Source organism: Elephantulus edwardii, unplaced genomic scaffold (assembly GCF_000299155.1).
Source record: "Elephantulus edwardii isolate Elephantulus edwardi_28Jun2011 unplaced genomic scaffold, EleEdw1.0 scaffold00025, whole genome shotgun sequence".
NCBI classification, from domain to species: Eukaryota; Metazoa; Chordata; class Mammalia; order Macroscelidea; family Macroscelididae; genus Elephantulus; species Elephantulus edwardii.
The window spans coordinates 17,063,046-17,084,373 of record NW_006399775.1 but is presented as its reverse complement, the minus strand read 5'-3'; the positions used below and the strand labels follow the sequence as shown (position 1 = coordinate 17,084,373).

General features: G+C 39.9%; 1 protein-coding gene across 3 annotated transcripts in view; it reads left to right on the top strand.

Moving 5' to 3' along the window:
- Nucleotides 1-21,328, top strand: part of PAK1 (p21 protein (Cdc42/Rac)-activated kinase 1) — a 76,816-nt gene that overhangs the window by 20,053 nt on the left and 35,435 nt on the right. For 2 of the 3 annotated variants that reach the window (XM_006882880.1, XM_006882881.1), the window contains exon 4: nt 8,978-9,015. In XM_006882880.1, the coding sequence (XP_006882942.1) occupies nt 8,978-9,015 (38 nt within the window). Of the gene's footprint in view, nt 1-8,977; nt 9,016-20,885; nt 20,907-21,328 lie in introns of all 3 variants that reach the window. The other variant, XM_006882882.1, reaches the window with a different exon arrangement.

Genomic DNA, 21,328 nt, shown 5'->3' with positions numbered 1-21,328 from the left:
CTCTTCTCTTTGAAAAGTAAAAGAAAAATTTCTTTATTGGTATACAATCCACCCCCCCCACACACACACCCCTACGGGTACACTCCACTATGCAACCTTCATTCTGCACTCTTGTCTAATATCCATAGTTTTAAGTTGCCTTTTCCTGTTTCTCTTTCAGCAAATAAAAAGAAGGAGAAAGAACGGCCAGAGATTTCTCTTCCTTCAGATTTTGAACACACAATTCATGTTGGCTTTGATGCTGTCACAGGGGAGTTTACGGTGAGTCCAGGATTGTAGACAGGTGTTATATTAGTAAGAGTTATTGCTGTGCATTCCTAGGCTCCATCCATTTGTTCTGTTTTGTTTTTCTAATGTTTCTGTCTGCCTCCAATCTTTATTGATTTGAGACACTTCTCTAATTTCAAAAAATTGTACCCAGAGTAGGTGTTAAACCTCTATTCCATAAATAGGCCTTTGTTAGGTGACCCTGTGGTGGGAGGGTGTGTGCTGGGCATGGATGATACAGAAACAGAGCAGTCGTGATCCTTGCTCTGTAGGAGTTACGGCCTGATGAGAGAGCAAATGCTTCAAGAAATGACTAATTCAGTGTGATAAGTGTCATAAAAACCTGTGTAAAGCTCTGAAGGCAGAGAAGGGCGTGACTGACAAGCCCATCTTTAGCTGTTGGCAGGTATCAAAGTTAGCTCTGATTTTCCTTGTCCCTATTCCCTCCTGACCGCCTTGTGTGTCTCTTGTAGGGGATGCCAGAGCAATGGGCCCGCTTGCTTCAGACGTCAAATATCACTAAGTTGGAGCAGAAGAAAAACCCGCAGGCTGTTCTAGATGTGTTGGAATTTTACAATTCAAAGAAGACTTCCAATAGTCAGAAGTATATGAGCTTTACAGGTATGGAGATTTGTGTCTATGGTTATCCAGGGAAAGGGAGTTTTTAGATAGATCTCAGTGGGAAAACATCATATGCCTATTGACCTGATGTGAGGGAAGAAATTATGGAAGGAACAGAAGTAACACTTTCACTAAAATGGACATTTGGGATTTGATACCCAAGACAGTACATTTTTGCTTCAAACTTGAATCTTCGTTCTGAAGCTGTATATTTTTTTAAAGTAAGGTATTGTATATAAAGAATTCAAATTTTGTGTTAGAAGATCTATTTATGGGTTGCTAACAGTAACTTCATTTCTTAGAGCTGTAAAATGAGAATATTCTTATTTCAAGATATTTTGGTAAGGAATAATGAACTAACTGATATGAAAGTTCTGTAAAGTTTCTTAAACATGGAAATACAGGCTATCATTATTATTACTAGCATCAGTAGTTATTTAATAACACTACTGTTTATCTTTTAAGTAGGTGAACCCAATTTCCTCCTCAGAGGACTAATTTTTTATTTTTTTTTAAATTTTATTATTTTTGTGTGCGTGTACCGTCAAATCAGATCTGACTGGTACAGGAGGGTTAGGGTTAGGGCAGAGCATCTGGTGGATTCAAACCGCGCGCCTCTGGGATTGTAGTTGCAGCTCCTTGCCACTAGGCCACCAGAGCTCCCCTGAGAGGACTAATTTTTAAGAAAATGAAAACAGTCCAGTGATAATAAATTTTCTTCAGACATACTCCTTAAGAAATTGTTTTCAGAGTGCTTTGAAGAACACAATTGGGATTACGTTCCAGGTCTCCTAATTATCCAGGTCTCAGATTATCATTTGTTAGATTTATTACTTGCCTATATAATGCTAAAACCTTGACCCCTATAGTTTGGGCATATAGTTAGGATAGGCTGTTCCTTGGAAAGAAACATCATGCTTGGAAAGGTGGAGGGTCAGCAAAATAGAGGAAGACCTTCAACAAAATGGATTGATACAGTGACTGCTGCAGTGGGCTCTCGTGTGTCAGGAAGTGTGAGGATGGCACCAGATAGGACAGGGTTCAGACCTGTTGCTATCACTTCTCGGCCTTTTGGCTAAGATCAAGTGTAGATTGGTTGTTTATAGCGTCACTGTGAGTTTTATCCTACTCGATGACACCTAAACACAGTAATATAGCAACTCTATTTGGAGCACTCCTTAAAAGAATGATTTTTATTTCTTAGGATCAGTTATGAAAAGGCCTACATTTCTAGAAACTTGCCGTGTATATAATATTTTAGGATGTTCTAGCAAGAAATACCCTTAACATATACCACTTCCAGCTCCCCCTTGATCCACAGACATTAAAGCCAAGAAAAACCTTTCTGTTATGGCTAAAGTAGTGGTGGAGCTGATTTTCTAACTCCCAGTCAAGTGTTATTTCCAGTTCTCATGCTGTTTTCTTCAAAGGACACTATTGCTGGGAAGGTGAGAATGAGGATGAACTAGCTAATTTGGAAGGCTGCTTTCCCCAGTCAGTATCTGGCATGTATCAAAGGGCACAGATGGTGGCAGTGGTAGGCTGCAGCTTTGCTCGTACTGCTGTGGTCGTGCCCAGAGAGGGCCAGGCGTATTCCCAGCAGTATTTCCTTCCTCACGTCTGGTCCTGCAGGGTCTGACTTACTTCTCCCATTGTGGGACTTGGTTATTCCAAAGAAGAATTGGACTGGAGGTTGCTAGGCGGGAACATTTTTCAGTCAGAAAATGAGAGTTTGTATTGTAAGGTATTTGTCATAAAGACATCAGATTAGGAGCTGACTGAAAGCGTCAGCAGCAAAGTCCTTGTAAGAGATTCTTTTTATGTGTGCATCTGTATGGATGAGATAGATGTATAGAAGTGCCATGAATGTGTATGGAGGCATAGGTCTGTGGATTGTATATGTCTAAATTGTAAGTCCACTTTAGTATTTATGAAAGAATATGTGTGTAGTATGGACAAGTAATTTTGTGTATATTCGCTTTGCATACAAATATATGAAATTGTTGTTGTACCATAGATTTGGAACCAACCCATAGCTGACCTTCTGGCAGATTTTTAGAGGCAGTTAATCGTGCTAGAGGAGATTGTCCATCCTTCTCCTGCAGAGCAGGTGGTGGCCTCAAGCTGCATGCCTTTCGGATTCCAACCCAGCTTCTTGCCTCTAGGCCACTAAAACTCTGAGCAAATATTTAAAATGCTGAGTCAATATGAATAGATAAACTGTACCTACAACTCCTTTTGTGTTTATAAATCTATGCACATGGATAATATATAGATATATACAAACTTTGAAAGTTTCTGGAACTTGAAACTAAGGCCAATTCTTGGCAAAATTATATGTTTGGCACAATTTATTTTTAGCTTCTCTTCCTTTTTCCACTTTTCATACTATTAATTATGATAACAGTATTTCAGTTTGCACATGCTGGTACATAAATGATCTAATTTGATTTTCATGATGGCCTTGATAGAGTAAGGACTATTATTCCTATTTTATAGATCCAGATAAATTAATTAGGCTCAGAGAAATTAAGTCACTTACTCAAAATTACTGGGCTGAAATGTGATTGAAATGTTTTAAACCAGGCCTGCAAACCCTTGTTGTTATGTGCCGTCGAGTCGCTTGCAACTCATAGCGACCCTGTGTACAACAGCCCTAAACTCTGCTCTGTCTTGTGCCAATTGCACTGTCTCTGACACTCCCATCCCAATTATCCCAGTCACTGAATCAGTCCACCTCATAGAGGGCCTTCCCCTCCTGCGCTGTCCCTCCACCCTCCCAAGCATGATGTCCTTCTCCAAGGACCGGTCTCTCCTCGTAATCCAGGTGCAATCCTCCATGCCAGTTTTTGGGTCAATTTCCCTATTTTTAAGCCTGTGATTCCCCCCACCCCCCTTTTATCAACTAGTAGCTAATATGATAATAAAAAAGGTGACTGGACTGGCAACCTAAAATTCTGTGGTTTTAGTTCTACTTTGTCATTGATTCATGTGTCTTTGAATAAATGAATACCTTTTCTTCACTGAGCTTCAGTTTCCTCATTTGCATAACTGAGAAATTTGTAATTGTCTAAATACTTATATATGGATCCCTGGTGGCTTAATGGTAGGGACTTGTTCTGCCAACACAAAGGTACATGTATTGGATCCACTGGTTCCTCTGCAAGAGAAAGATGTACCAGTTTATCTACAAGAGAAAGATGACCATTCTCTGAAAACCTGCTGTAGGGTCAACTATGGGTCATTTCTGACTCAAAAGTAAGTTATAACAAGAAGTACTTATATAGTTATACTAGCTTCTTAAGTATTTCCCAGTCTATAATTTTGAACTCTGAAATATTATTTTTATATATAAAAATTGTACAGTATCTTTAAAAAGTACAATTATTTTTTTTTATGTGACATACCAAAACCTCTTGCCACTGAGTGGTTTCCTGCTCCCAGCAAGCTGTAAAAAATCAAGCAGCACACCCCTTAGGGTTTCTGATACTGTAAATCTTTTAAAGGTCAGATGACTCATCCTTCTCCCTGTAGTGGCTAATAGGTTCAGACTAACCTTTTGGTTAGCAGCCTAACATTTATGCCACAGCCAGACCAGGGAGGCTGTATGACAAAAGAGAGATGTTTATTACTTCATGTTGTTATGTGCTGTTGGGCCAGAACCAATTCATAGCAGAGTAAGTTTTCAGAGGCTGTAAATCATATAGAAGGAGATTGCCCATTTTTCTTTCAGAGGCTGTAAATCATATGTGAGGAGATTGCCCATTCTTCTTTTAAAGGGTAGCTGATGGATTGGAATGGTCTGCCTTTGGGTTCTTGTCTATTAGGCCGCCAGAGCTCCCATGTTTGTCTCTGTTATTGTTGTTAAGTGCTGTCGAGTCGCAGGCGACTCTAGCGACCCTATGAAGGAGAGTCCTCAACACTTGTTGTGTCTCTCATCCTCTCTCCAGGTTCATAGGGTTTCTGGAGGCAAGCTATTATGGAAGTGGATGGCACTCCTCCTTCTAAGCTTGTTTTCATTGGGGAACTCCACCAAACACTGTCAGCATTGGGTAACCACATCAGCGTCACAGTGTTCAGCCTCACAGCAACCACAAGTGACCGCTGTACGGCAAGTGGACACACCAGGGCTATACGACCTAGAGGAATGTTTGAACAAAAACAATGAAAGGCAGGCCCAAGGGCTGTGGATTAAAAGTCACCCACCTTTGACTTGATAGCATTGCTTTCTATCCACTAGGCCAACTGAACTCTCACTATGTTGATGTTATTATTGTTAAGTGCCATGAGTTACAGGCGACTCACAGCGACCCTGTGAAGGAGAGTCCTCAACGCTTGTTTTTCTCTAGAATGCCTTAAAAACAAAAACTTTCCAAATCCACAGCTGTTCGGTAAGTTCTGACTCATGATGACCCTCCATTGGTTTTCAGAGCTGTGAAGTTTTTTGCTAGGGGACTGCTTTCCTTTTCCCCATAGTGTGTGGTGGATTCAAACCACTGGCCCTTTGGTTAGCAGTCCAGTACATAACATACTGTCCCACTAGGGCTCCTAACCACAGTATGTAGTTTTCAAGGATCCTCACTCTCGTTGAGTCAGAACTTACCCACAGCAACCCTCCATAATGTTTTCAAGGTTATTAATCACACAGGAGATTGCCGATCTTTCTCCTTTGGAGGCACTGGTGGGTTTTAACTACCAGAGAAGCATGGGCTTTGGGTTAGCAGCTCAAGATCCTGTAGATTAAACCACCAGAGCTCTCAGTGGATAAGGTTAAGTGAAGGAACAGTATTGCATTTTATTCTCCCTAAGCCAATGTTCCAAGAAGAATTGAGAAGACTACTGAACATCCCATGGACTACCAAAGTAAACGAACAAACACATATATCTTGGAGATGGTGTAGCCAGAGTACTCCTTGGAGGCAAAGGTGATAAAGCTTCACCTCACATACTTCAGGCATGTTGTTAAGAGGTGCTATTCCTTGGAAAGGGACATGGTATCAATCAAGTGGATTGACAGGGTGAAGGCCTCATGGGTTCTAATGTGTCAGGAGGTCTGAGGATGGTACAGGATAGGACAGAGTTTAGATCTGTTGTTCATCAGGTCACTATGAGTCGTCCTCAACTTGATAGCACCCAAGAATAAGCCAGTGTTCTATTGTAAAAGAAAACCAAATGAATTATGTGAAGAGTATATCCTGAATTAGTTTTCCCAGTACACAGCTGGCAATTCAGGCTTTGTTTTAAAACTCAGGTTATAGACTACCTTCTTTTTTTACTCTGTGGTTTCATGACTTGCCTTCAGAACAACTAGCTGTACCTGATAGTTCTTGTTTGAGAGGATTGAGAGCTTGGACATTTCTTTTGCATTTGGCTCTTGGTGAGAAATATGTTGAATATTTCCTCCCCTTAATGGATAGAATATTTCTCCTTTCTTAGTTTTGTTGTTGTTATATATCAGTCCATATCATCCAACGTCTTCCTCTCCTGCACTGTGTCCCCCCAACCCTTCTGTGCATGTTGTCCTTCTCCAAGGACCAGTTCCTTCTGACTCCGTGCCCAAAATATGTGAGATGGAGCTTCAGAATCCTAGCCTCCAAGGAGAAACTTGGTTTTATCTTCTCCAAGACAGACCTGTTTGTTCTCTTTGCAGTCCTTGTTATGTTCAAGACTCTTCTCCAGCACCACAACTCAAAGGCTTCAATTCTTCTTATTTCATCCTTAGGCATTATCCAGCTCTCTGATGCATAATGAGTAATTGTGAAGACCGTGGCCTAAATCAGACACATCTTAGTTTTATTACTGGTGAATTGGGAAAGACAATTTTTCCTTGGAGACATAATTCCTGGTGTTTAAAGTTTTCTTGCTAAGTTCTCCATTAGATCTACATTTCCTATTTCACCAAGTCTAAGATACAGATTATAAGATATACCATTATTTTATGACCGCTGAAAAGGAACTGTGATGGCCTAGTGGTAAAGAGCTTCTGTGCCAACTCGAAAAGCATGTGGTTTGAATCCACCAGCTGCTCCACAAGAGGAAGTTGGGCAGTCTTCTCTCATGTGATTTAAAGCCTCTGAAACCTGCTGGAGGGCTAGCAGGGTTGGTTCCAACTCGATGGTACTCAGTAACAAAGAGCAGAAATGGAAGCTCTGGTGGCCTAGTGGTAAGAAGCTGTGAAACACAGAGACACATGGTTTGGATCCATCAACTGCTCCAAGGTAGAAGGATAAGCAGGTCTCCTCCTGTGTGATTTACCACCTCTGAAAACATGCTGGAGGGTCAGCTATGCGCCAGTTCTGTCTCAGTGGCACACAACAATAACAACAAAAGCTTGGGAGGAAAGCCTTAGTGGTAAGGAGTTGCACTCCTAACTCAGTGACAGTACTAAAAGATACAGATGAGCAGTCTCCTGCATGATTTACTACTTCGAGAAACCTGTGGAGGCTCAGCTATGAGTTAGTTCCAACTCGAAGATACAAAATAACAACATCGAAGGGTAGGGAGAGGCAGCAGGATTAAATTGTGAGAGTCTAGATGCAGGCTTTGAGTCTAGATGCATCTCTGAGAGACATTAATGTGAAAAATTGTACACCATAGAATCAGTGAAATATGTTAATTTCCACATTGAAGGAAGCTTGAAACTATTCTTAGAAAACGAGACCCTGCTTTAATTTGACATGACATGATTAATGCCTTATTTTCTTAAGCCTTACTCCCTTGCTCTCTGCAGGGTATAGGGATATATTGTGAAGATTCATTTCTGAAAACTGCAGCTGCAGGCCAGTCTTGATTTGGCATAGATAGCTCAGGAAGGTGTCAGCCATTCTTTCTTTACTCTTAGAATTCCAGAAATTTCCTTGACAATTGAGACCTAATAGTGTACAGATAGCCAATGATGTACTTAGAGTTCTAACATAGTATTGAGAGTCAAACCAGGATTTAGGTCTCAACTCTGCTGTTTTAACCTGTGTGGACCCTTGTCAAATCCCTTAAGTCTTCTGACCTTCAGTTTCTAAATCAATTAAAAGGATATTGAAGTGTTTGAGTTTGCTTAACCAACTCCATCTCAGCCCAGGAGTCAATTAATTTTTCATAAATACCTTGCTTTTATTTGTTTTTGTTGTTAGGTGCTATCAAGTCACCTGTGACTCATAGCGACCCTAGGTACAATAGCCCTAAACACTGCTCTATCCTGTGCCAATCTTACTATCTCTGACACACCTATCTCCATAACCCCAGTTACTGAAACAGTCCATCTTATCTAGGGTCTTCCTCTTTTGCGCTGTCCCTCCACCCTCTCAAGCATGATGTCCCTCTCCAAGGACTAGTCCCACCTTGCAGCAAGTCCAGAGTATGTCCAGTGAAGCCTCAGAATCCTTGCCTGTAAGGAGCAGCCTGGTCTCACCTTCTCCAGTACAAACCTATTTGTTCTCCTAACAGTCCATGGTATATTCAATTATCTTTTCCCCACTGCAGCTCAAAGGCATCAATTCTCCTTCAATCATCCCAAGTCATTGTCCGGTTTTCTATAAGTAGATTACTTACTGTAGCTCAAAATGCTGTGTAGTTGAATAGAGAGAACAAAACAAGGTGTTCTGTGAAATGACAAGGCAGGATATTTCTTGCCTCTAGCAGGGTAGGGTGTTAAACTCTCAAAATTCTATCTGCTTCTGTAAGCTGCTTCTGCTCTCGAGAATAGGATCAGCATGTTCCAGAACAAAGCCTAACTGTGTCCCACCTGTTTGTGGTTTTTTACTTTGTAAGACTTGAGTATGAAATTTTTTGGGGTCGAGGGTCCTTTGGAGCATGAGCTCCCTCTCGGCCACCAGGTAATTAAGGACGCATAATTTGGCACTCAGTGTATGGCACTTCATAGATCCTGGTCTGGGTATAACAGATATGATACTAGTACCCAGAGCTGTTGTAAAAGTTTAGTAAACTAATGTGTATAATGTGCATAAGACTGTCTTGTAGTGACATAAAAATGTTTACTGTTCTCTGAGCCTGGCAAAAGTTTGACTGATCAGCTCATAAGAAGGGATTAACTGTAATTGTTTATTGGCTGACGCTTGTCCATCTTGCTTTACAGATAAACTAGCTGAAGATTATAATTCTTCTAATACATTGGTAAGTTGTGATTTCTTCTCTTCCGATATGGGTGGTTTGGTGGTCAGGGATCCAGGGAGTCTGGAAGAGGTGGTATCTGAGCTGAGGAGCAGTCATCTTGGTCACTTCTCTGCTGTGGATCTCAGAGTTGCTGGCTATACGATAACGGAATTGGACTTAATAAATAGTGGGGCTCCCAACCTAGAAATCTTAACCTGAAACCAGAAGTCTCAGCTGCTTGCTTACTTTTTGGTTTGTTTGGGTTTTGATTGTTTGGGGTGTTTTGGTTTGTTTTTTTTATTTTTAACTCAACTTTTTCATTTTTAGATGTGAACTTTGGAAATGTTACTTTGTCTTACTAAGCTTTATTATCTTTATCAGTAAAAAGAGGATCACACACACTCTTATTACCTGACCATCTTTAAATACCTGAATTTAGAAGAGAATTTGTTTGCTCTGGTTGGTAGGGTCTACAGAACCAGGATTTGGACTAATTATTGAAGGAGCAGATTCTGCTTATCAAAAGCCATCCATTCTACTCTGTAAAACAGTAGTGCATGCTCAACCACTTGGAGAAATGCTATAGGAATCATTGAAGGATGTTTGGCAAGTAACATTAGATGACTTTAAAGTTCCTCTGTCTCCCTCTGTTTATAAATGTACCTATTTTTCAGGACAGATATAAAATGAAGCTAGATGTTGATGTGTTTGAAAAGATCTGATAAATAGTAGCAGTGATACATAAAAGAGATTGTTCTTTGTATCTGTTATCTGTTGTACAAAGTTAGTTTGTGTGATACTATTTTTTTTAACTGAAAATTTGCAGAGCCCTGCTCTGTTAGGTCCTGTGTGGAGAAGTGGTGATGCAGAGATGAATCATTGTCTCTATTCCCAAGAACTCCTCAGTTTTGCGGAAGCTGTGAAGGCACAGATAATTACAGTGCAACATGTTAAACTTCATGAGGGCAGGGGTTGTGTTTAATTTGTTAATTGTTGTATCCTTACCATCTAGCATTTTATAGATATCTATGTTGTGAAAGACTGGATGTATCAGAGGCAGTTTCCTGATGGTAAAGTCTGGGCTCAAAGAGTTCATAACCTACGTAAGAAGTAAGGAGAGAGGAAGATATTCCAGGCAGAGAGAAGAGCTTGTGCAAAGGCAGGGAAGTATGCAGGGTATTCTTGGGAGAGAACTGCAAGTAGTTTGAAATGACTGGAATGTGAAGTGTGCAGGGAGTAGAGAGTGAGAAGGAATGGTAAGCAGGTTAGATCATGTAAGAATTTTAACTTTCTTTTGAAAGTAATGGGAAGTTACTGAAGAATTTTAAGCAAGGAGATAGTAGATTCTAATACAGTTGAGTCATCATCAAAATACTGTGACCCATGTTTCCAACACTGGGGATAGACTCACTCTGAGTTGTTTATTCTCTTATTGATAATAAAAATGTTCACATGTCTGGTGCCTTACAGCATGCTGAGACTTATTCATTACCTTTTCTAATCCTCACAGGAACACAATGAATTTGGTCATTGTCATTAAGTTATGCATGATAAAACTAAAATAGAATTTAAAAACTCATTGCTGTCGAGTCAGAACTGATTCATAGCTGACCCTCCAGCACATTTTGAGGCTGTGTATCATCTTTCTCCATGAAACCATTGGTGGAGCCAGATCTTGAGAGAGGTACCTGCTTTGGGTTGACAGAGCAACTCCCTGTGAATTATACCACCCGAGCTCCCTAGAGTCTAAGTGTTGTTGTTGTTGTTATGTGCCATCAAGTCAGAACTGACGCATAGCCTCTGATTCATAGTCTACAATGCTTTACCCTGATTTCAGGCTACCTTTTATCAAATGGCAGAAATTTGTAAGAATTTGGGAATCCCAGATCTTTTGGGTTTCTCCATTACCAAGCAGTAAGAAATTATTGAAGTATTGGAACAAAGCTGAGCTGTGCTTTACGGCTCAAATGTTTACATGCTTTTGACAACCACCGTTTCTTGAGTACCTACTATGTGCCAGGCACTGTGCTGAGAACTTTATGTATGCTGGTACAATTACCTTGTGAGGAAGCATTATCCCCGTTTCACAGAAAAGTAGGAGAAGACTCATAGCTAACTGGTACAGCAGAATTGGATTGGAACTGAGGTCTTTTGAGTCTTAGTCCAGGATTCTTTTCATTGGTGCAGGAACAGAGAATGATGTCAAAGAGGTCTTAGAAAGGATTCTGCAGTAAAGCCACAGTATGTTGTTTGTTAGGGAGTAGGAGGAGCCCTGGGGCTCTGGCCATATGGCAGAGAGGATAACACCTGCTTGGTAAGAACCTATACAGGTTTTGTATCTGCAATTAAAAACACTCAGACTGTCAAGGGCATTTCCCCTTCCAACATTTCAGGACGTTAGTCCTTGTCCCTCATTTCTATATATTTCTTTACTAGTTTTACATGGGCATATGGTTTATATTGTGGTATAGCATGCCACTGCTTTGTGTAATGGTTTCACACTGATGATTCTGCATGATTTATGAAATATATCGGGCAAGGTTGTAACTCTCATAATACAGATGAAGGAATGTGACTCAGAGAGATTAAGTGGCCTGTTCCATACTTAAGTGAGTCAGTAGTAGAAACCAGTACAAAATTTGCTTCTCTTTCCCATTCATTTCTTCATTCATACTATAAATATTTACTAAGCAGCTTCTTTGTGCCAAGATGTTAGTGACCAAACAACAAAAAGGGAATATTTGCTTTATTAGCCCTTAAGGAAAGAATTAATGACAATCTAGGGTTATAAAAGCTGTAAGAGAAAAAAAAAGCCGTAAAGGAATTATGAATAATATGCAATTAACCATATTTGATGGAGTGATTTTATTTTGCCTCATGGTACAAGGATCTTTGTTCAGAGGTTTTTGACCTTAAAGATTTCTTTATGAATGTTCCTTCCAGCTCCAACATTCTGCTACGTGTAGTTGACTAGTCTGAGATCTAGCTCTAAAGTTTCATGGCATTTTTGTGCCTCAGTTCTAATCATAAAATGAATACTGACACAGGGAGAAAAGTGCAACAATGAATGAATGGGAATCCAAAGCCTATAAATTTTCATTAAAATTAATAATAAAAAAATTTTTAAAAACACAACTTACTGAAGGTCATAGTCAGTTCTGACTCAAAGAAAGAATACTTGCTATTGTGTGGGGAGCTCTGGTGGCTGAATGGTAAGGAGTTGCACTGCCAGCCTAAATTCAGGCAGCTGCAACTCTGGTTACAGCTATTTGGGTATCAGGAGTCAAGGACTGGTAAGATCTTTGTTCTTGATCTTACAGCATAGTGAGGAACAGACACATTCACACTTTCTTATCCTTTGTGTCAGTGGGAACTGACTCATAGATGAACCTCCAGCGTGTTTTCAGAGGCTGTAAATAATAAGAAAGGAAATACTCTATCTTTCTCCCATGCAGCTGGTGTCAGGTAAACAAAGGATTATGATAGCAGAGAAAAAGGCAATGCCTTCCTGCCTGAGAACAGCATGAACAAAAGCCAAGTTTTATGGATCTAGCATATTAGATCAAAACTGTTGGACCTTAGGGAGCTCCGGTGGCGTAGTGGCAAAAAGCTGCACTACAATCCCAGAGATATGTGGTTCGAATCCACCAGATGCTCTGCTGGAAAAGGAGGGGCAATCTCCTCCTGTACCGGTCAGATCTGATTTGACGGTACACACACAAAAATAATAAAATACCCACAACAAACTACTGGACCTTATGCTAGAGTCATTTCATTAACTCCTTGACTTACTAACTGTAGGGGTTTGGGAAGGTGGTCAAGTAGGTAAAGACTTGCACTGCCTACCTAAAGGTACGAGGTTCAAATCCACCATCTACTCCAAGAGACAAAGGAAGGCGATCTCCTCCTGGACAGTCAGCTATGAGTTGTATCTGACTCGAGGGCAGTGAGTTGAGTAGTTGGGCAGTTACATTGCAAGGAATGCTCACCTTTCTCCCACAGAGCCACTAGTGGATTCAAACCACTGGAAAGGCCCCACCTTTGGGTTAGCAGCACAACTCCTTTCCACTGTGCCTCCAGAGGGAAAGCTATGTAGCTGGATGTGCATATTCGTCTGCATAAGCATCTAGGCAAGCTTCCTCTGAATATTGGATCAGGGTGGTAAACTAAATTCTTGCACCTATCTCTGTAGTACTTCCAAATGTCTTAATTTCAAAAAAGTGTTAAAAAATAAAAGACAATACTAGAAACAAAAGGGAATGATTGGTTGGGAGATATTCTTGGGCAATAGAAACAAGATAAGAACAGACTAATTAGAACAGAAGAAACCACAGTCTAGTGTAAAAGAAAACTCTTAGGAAAATAAGATACATTCTAGAGACAAGTATAGTTGAGAGAATATGTAATGAGCCCCAGTGTGTAAATGATTTTGTGCTCTGCCGTTAACCGAACCGTGGGAAGTCGGATCCTACCAGTGATCCTCTGACCCTGATGCCACATTCCTCTTCATAAACCGTGCTTGCTGAAAGTGAGGAGGACTTGAAGTACTTGCTGCCAAAGATCAAAGACTACAGCTTTCAATATAGATTATATCTTAACTTCAAGAAGACAAAATCCTCACCACTGCTAACAGGCAGCATCATGATAAATGGAGAAAAGATTGAAATTATCAATGACTTCATTTACTTGGATCCACTATCAACACCCTTGGTATCAGCAGTTAGGAGAATAGGAAATATGTTGCATTGGGCAAGTCTGCAGTCAGGTACCTCTCCAAATTATTAAGGAATTATTAAAGTTATGTCAGTCCGAGGACTAAATGGTCTTTTCAGTTACTTGATATGCTTCTAAGAGCTGTTCAGTGAAAAGGGTAACAGAAGAACTGATGCCTTTAAGCAGTGTTGTGGGAGGAGAAAACTGAAGGTCCCATGGACTGTTCTAGATTTTAATTTCTTCTGCAAGACTCTTTCGAATCTTTTATGCATTTGACACAGCTTTGTGGAGAGCCAGGAATGTGTGGTTAACTTGAGGCCTTCCTACTCTCGTCTGGGGTTGTGAGCAAACTCAGTTAGAAACATGTTTACCCTTATCCAAGATGCAATCTCAGTCTAACAAAGATGAGAATTGAGCCTTTCCAACTGTCATCTCTGCAGAGCCACTGCTGCTGACAGGTCTGCTCTGCCTGCACATTGCTCATTGCTCCAAATCAAAAGGAGCCGTTTTAGACCATGGTACCCATGGCCTGCTCTGCTCTGCTCTGGAGAACCACTATGTTGGTGGAAGTATGTGTACAGTGGATTGAAGCAGCCCCAGGCCATAATCACTTCCACTAATCTTATTTGGAGTTTATAAGTTTTTAATTTATACATGCTGCTTAGGATTTTAATGGTGGTTTTTGTCTAGTTTACGGTTGCCTTTTGAAGATTTTCCAGTCTCCTTCTTCTTCCATACCTGGTCATCTAAATATATTTTTAAAACAGTAAAATGTAAAAGATATTATGCTAGAACTGTTGTAAAATAAATAATAATAATAAAAAGGCTTTGAAGGGAGCTCAGGCATCTTCATGGTGAGGAGTTGTTCTGCCAACCCCAAGGCATGCATTTTGAATCCACCTGCTGCTCCATGGGAGAAAGATGGGCATTCTCCTCCCATACAGTTTACAGCCTCTGAAATCCCACTGGATGGGCAGAGTTGGCTTGAGATTTAGATTGCAAGGTGGGGGTAAGTGTGCACTCACATAATTAGAAGTGTGTGCATGCAGTTAAGAGTGAGTGGCTAAAATAGAATGACTGTATGAAACCTAATGTGAATGAAGAATAATGTATTTGTATATGAACCTTGTAAGCAAACCAGTGTTGTTGCTGTTATATGCCATTGAGTCGTTTGCGACCCGTGACGACCCTGTGTACTGCAGCTCTGAAGCCTGCCCTGTTCTGAGCCTGTTTCACTAATTCTGACACAGTAAACATTGCCCCAGTTACTGTATCAACCTATCTCATCTGGGGTCTCCTCTCCTGTGCTGTCTGTCGGCCCTTCCGAACATGATGTCCTTCTCCAAGGATTGGTCTCTCCTGGCCATGTGCCCAAAGTATGTGAGAAGGAGCTTCAAAATCCTAGCCTCCAAGGAGAAACTTGGTTTCACCCCCTCCAAGACAGACCAATATAAATAAAAAAATTTAAAAACAAAAAAATACTTTGAACACAACTTGAGTGATAAACAACCATCATGATAAATGGAGGAGAGGAAAAAAGATGCATTGAAGAGGGCACACTGGAGAGCCAGAGGCTGGTGACGAAGGCTCGTAGGGGACTACTCAGAGTGAGAGATGGTGAGGTCCATGTGGAGGACAGTGGCAGTGGGGCTAGAGAAGAGAAGTTCGAATTTTTTGAATTGTGGTATTTTGTTTTCTTCCTCGCTTTTACCACACTGTTGCTCCCAAAATAGGAATGGGGAGTTTTTGGTTCAATCGGATATTATGACTGTCTTCTTATCTTAAAGAAAAGTGTCAGATTTTTCATGTTCTGTTGTGGTTGTAAATCTTCCTGCTGGGAGCATACCCTGGCTGCCATCTTTGCAAGACGGGTTGTCACATTTCAGTGGGCCCTTTTCAGTGTGTTTGCATAAGATCCTTTCTAACTGCTCAGTGTGTTGAGTCACAGTTCTGCTTGTTCATTTTCTTCCTTACTCTCTTTCTTGATATGGAAACTATGAGTTGATCAGGCAGCAGCCACAAAAAAAAAAATTTAAAAAAAAACATACACACACACACACATATACATACATACATATACATACTTGTTCTTTGCTAGATCCGCTAATCCTTGGAACCTTCCCATGATGGTCTTTAACAAGCCCACGTATAATAACAGATGATTTAGATTATGTTGAAGATATAGTGAAGGAAACAAGCTTTTCATAGTATAAAACCATCAGAACTGTATTTAGCCCTTTAACAATGTGGGTTTGAACCTCAAGGGCCAAATTATATGTGGATTTCTCTTATTTCCTGTTGCTACTGCAATGAGCTCAGTGTTTCGGGTATCCACTTAAAAAGCCTTGTGACATTAGTCATCTCCATATCATCTCTCCCCATTCAGTATCCTGCAGCTTAGATATTTAACTTTGATTTATCCTGCTGTTGGATAAAGTACATTCATTTGTTTCTCTCTTTCTCTCTCTCTCGTTTCTGTCAAGTTAGATTGTCAAGACTTTGAATTGCATAAGAGGAGATTGGCTGTCTCCTTCAGAGCTGCTGGTGCATTTTAACTGCCAGACAGGCATGACCTTTGGGTTAGCAGTGCAGTTCCCTATGGACTGCACCTCCAGAGCTCACAATACATTTAATTAGTAGTCCTGTATTGAGTACCTTCTGGTTGCGTGTCCAAAACCATTATCATAGCCAACACTTAAGTGTTTAAAATGTATTTTACATGGATTATCTCTTTTAATTCCATATTAACGCTAGAGTCAATAGTATAATTGGCTTTATTTTACAAGGAAAGACATTGAAACAGTTTACTGTCTTACACAAAACTCATAATTTGTGAGTGAAAGAGCCAGTATTTGAATCTAACATGGTTGACTCCACAATATCAGCTTTATAACCATTATTCTATACTACCTGGGGAAATAGACAGTTAACAAAATTCTGAACAATGATGAGGAATTATAACAAAGGTAGGAACTGTGTCTCCATTTCCAGTGAAGACCATAAGGAAAAGAAGAAGGAAAGACAAATTGAAAAATTACATCAGGGGGAAATCCAGAAAATATATTCCAACAGAAATAGTTTAAAATCTATCATTGAAAGAACAATTCAGTAAGCTGCAAAAAAACAAATTGTAAACTTGAAACAAAGATGTTTCCATTGGATTTATTCCTTGCAATCATTTGGTAATATGACAAAACTATACCTTTTCTTGGGAGTGCTGGAGGCCTAGTTGCAAGAAGCTGCACTACAATCCTAAAGACACGAAGTTCTAAACTACCAGCTGCTCCCTGGGAGGAGGATGGGCAATCTCCTCCCATGTGATTAACTGCCTGTTAAAACCTGTTGGAGGGTCAGCTGTGACTCGGTTTTAACTCTGTAGTACACAATAACAGCATACCTTTTCTTGAAGCAGCTGCCTAAGTACAAACAGGGTGTTCCTTAGAGGCAAGGATGGTGAAACTTTGTCTCATAGTTTGGGCATGTTGTCAGTAGAGGATTGTCCTTGGAAAAAGACGTCATGCTAGGAAAGGTAGAGAGGATTAGAGAAAGAGAGGAAGACCTCACAGAGATGGATTGACACAGCAGTTCTCACAGTGGGCTGGAGTGTATCAGAGACAGATGATTCCATACAGGGCAGAGTTCAGATCTGTTGTGCAGAAGGTTAGGGTTGCTGTGCATCATGGTTGACTTGATGGAACCTAGCAACAACAGCAGCAAATCAAGGATATTCTTTTCATATATACATAACATACTTGTGAAGGACTTTATAGAAAAGTTCTTAAAATATCATTGAACACTTTAAGCCATCTAAATACCCTTGAAGCCATCTGTCATACCCTTTTATCAGTAACATTTATGTTGGTAGTAATTTATGTGGTAGTAATGTCTTCTTTCCCAACAAGTAGATAATATCATAGAATATGTTTAATATTCTTTGCCTCATTGTAATAGAAAACTTCCATTAGATAAACATTTGTATTGAAGTTGACAATATATTGGCATATCCTGGTGCCACATACTTTAAACGTTTTATTCCTAACTGAACGGTTGGTGGTTTGAACTTACCACCATTCACATTGAGAGACAAAGATGTGGCAGTCTGCTTCCATAAAGATTTCAGCCTTAGAAATCCCACGGTTCTGTACTGTGGGTTTGGAATCTACTTGATGTCAGTGGGTTTTGGGTTTGTTTTTGGAAACAATGTCTTATTCGATAAATGTGAACATTTGAGGAGTGAAAGTGATATAAATACACTTTCAGGGGTTAACAGATTGGCTCTTCTTTCTAAAAGTTTTTTCTTCTCCATCAGTGTCAGTCTGGACTTTTAAAGAACTGGAGGCCAGGAACTCTCGAGTTCATCAGAATTATGGGTTCAGATTTCTTCCAGTGGTTTCTACTATGCAGTTACAAAATAGGAACTTTCATTTTATTGTCTATTATAAAGAATTTTAATTTTTAAAATTTTCATTTTATTAGCTTTGATAAAGAATCTTTTCTCTAATTTGTAAGATTTGTTTTAATCAAGTGTAGAGATATATATTCTCATTCTTGGTGTAAACAATATTTTTCTGTGGCCACTATGACTTTTCAAAATCTGATTCCTGGCTTGGTTTTTTTTCTGTCTTGTTTCTTTTCTTGCTTTCCTTTGCTCATTTTTTAGTTACCCAAGCCTTCTTGAGATTGTTGGAACACAGCAGATAGGTTTTCATTTCAGGGCTTATGAACTGCCAGCATCTGCCAGGAATACTCTTCCCCTTCCCCCCAGATAGCTCCATGGCTTGCTCCCTTCCTTCACTCAAGCTATTGTGTGTAATTGTCCCATTAGAGAGACCTTTCCAAGACTACCTTAGCTCTACTTCTATATGTTTATCTTATTACTATCTGACTTTTTTTAAATTGAGATTTTAATCAAAGTTTATAAAGAACTTGGATTTCCTTTTATTGTTGCACATTTTCTTCACTGCCCCCCTCCCCAGTTTGCTTTTTCCCTCTGGGAAAAAAGTTCTTTCATTGTTACACAGTCCCGTCCCGTCCCCCATCCCCCCCCCCCCCCGCCCAAGACCACTTTACTATGCAACTCTTATTCTGGACTCTTGTCATTCCAGTAATACCTTATCATATATATTTCTTTTGTACAGTTCTCTCCCTCGTCTGTTTAAATGCTGTCTACGTTATTTATCCCTTTTTCTTAGTTTCCTCCTAACCCCCATATCAGTCCTGTTCTGTAACAGTAGCATTATGCAGTATTTGTCTTTTTGTGACTGAGATATTTCACTCAGCATAATGTTTTCCAAAGGGTAATCCATTTTGTATAACATTTCATGAGTTCTTTGTTTTTCAGTGCGCATAATATTCCATTTTGTGGATATGCTAAAGCTTCTCTAGCCATTCGTTTGTTGATGGGCACTTGGGTTGTTTCCAACTCTTTCCTACTGTGAACAAAGAAAGCAGCAATAAGCATGGGTGTGCATATATGATTTTTTTTTTAAAAAGAGCAAACATATCCTCTTCTACAATATAAGTTCTAGGACAGGGACTTTTATCTGCTTTATCTATTTATCTGGACTTCAGTATAGTTCCGGAGCCTGGACTAGAACTTAACAAATAGAAACCCAATGAATGAGTTGGAGTTTCTGGTTTTGTTTTTAAATAGAAGTTTGTGTTTATGAGACATGATTATTTAAGTTCCTTAATATATCTAGTCTTTTACCATTTATAGTGTTTTTATAGCCACATAATTTTATTTCATCCTTCTATTTGCCCTCTGAACAACTGTTGTCATTATCTCTATTTTATAAATAAGAAACTCGAGTCTTCGTGTTCCTTTGCCCAAGGAAATAGACCTTAGAAGTAGAAATCTAAGGCAAACACCTGGATCTCTTGGCTCTGACAGTTAATACTACTTCCCTAAGACATCACCTTAGAAAACAGTATATTTCTGGAAAAAGTGATGAAGGACCCTTCTCTATAATAGGTTTTAGAAACAAATAAACCTAATGTTTATATTAGAGGACCCACATACATCTGATGCGGGAGAAGGATGGGCAGTCTCCTCTTGTGAAATTAACTGTCTCTGAAAACCCACTGGAGGGTCATTTACAGGTTGTTCCAACTCATGGGAAACAACAGTAACATACATCTGAAGGTTGGACAATGAATAAGGAAGACAAAAACAGAATTGATACCTTTGAATTGGGGACTTGCAAAGAGAATTGGATATACTATGAATATACTGGTGAAAGAGAAGGCAGATTTATCTTGAAAGAAGTCTGACCAAGGTGCTCTTAGAGGCAAGGATGGTGAAGCTTTTTCTTACAGACTTTGGGCATGTTATCGGGAGAGACCTTGGAAATGAGTCCTTGGGAAAAGGCATCATGCTGGGAAAAGTAGAGGGTCAGAGAACTAGAAGGACCCTCAACAAGATGGACTGACACAGTCATTCTAACAATGGACTGGAGCGTGTCAAAGCTGATAGGGATGTCTCAGGACAGGTCAGGGTTCAGACCTGTTCTTCATAGGGTTGCTATGAATCATAATTGACTTGACGACACCTAACAACAGAGGCTCTCTTGTAATCTGTGAGTGCTAGTTTCTCTTACCTGACAATATATGTGAAATGCATACTCCCACACATAGTGACTCTAGTCTCAGTAGTTCTAGTCTCCCTCAATTCTACATTTCCCCTGCATTTTGACTCCTGAGTTTCTCCTGTCTTTGTTGCTGTTAAGTGCAGTGGGGTCAATTCTAACTCATAACAACCTCATAAAAAACTAACAGAACCTTGTCCCATCCTGCACCATCCTCATTACATATCACATTCTCAAGCCCATTGTTAGCGTCACTCTGAATCCATCTAGTTGAGAGTCTTCCTCTTTCTAACTCTTCACCTTTCCCAGCATAATTTCCTTTCCCAAGAATTGGTCCTTTCTGACTTGATGCTCAAAGTATATGAGACAAAGTTTCAACATCCTTGCCTCTAAGGAGCACCGTAGTTGTGTTTCTTCGAAATACATTTGCTTGTTCTTTTGGTAGTTCACATTATTCTTCTTATAGTTCCACTCCTCAAATGATTTGCTAAGTGTAGGTATGGGGAAAGGATATAACCCTGACTCACACCTTTCCTGTGTTCAGACAACAGCTTCTTGGTCTAGGTATCATTTCCCATGAGGACAATTAAGTGTGCTGGGAGTCCCGTTCTTGTCAAAGTTAGCAAGATGGTAGAGTCGGCAGACTGCAGTTAGGAACCTCTGAGCTGAAGATACCAGAAAACAAGGATAACATATAGGGATGACAATTCTTTTTTTTTTTAAATTGTATTATTTTTATGTGTACCATCAAATCAGATCTGACGGGTACAGGAGGAGATTTCCCCCTTCTTCTCCAGCAGAGCATCTGGTGGATTTGAACCACATACCTCTGGGATTGCAGTGCAGCGTCTTGCCACTAGGCCACCAGAGCTTTCTTAGGGATGACAATTCTTCAACTCACAGTTTAAAAAGAAAAAAATGAAGAAGTACTTTAAACACTGACTGAAGGAAGCGACTGAATTAAAACTTAGAATAAAGAGGGTAAAAGAACAGATAATAATAAATAGCACACACAGCACACATGAATAGCCAGC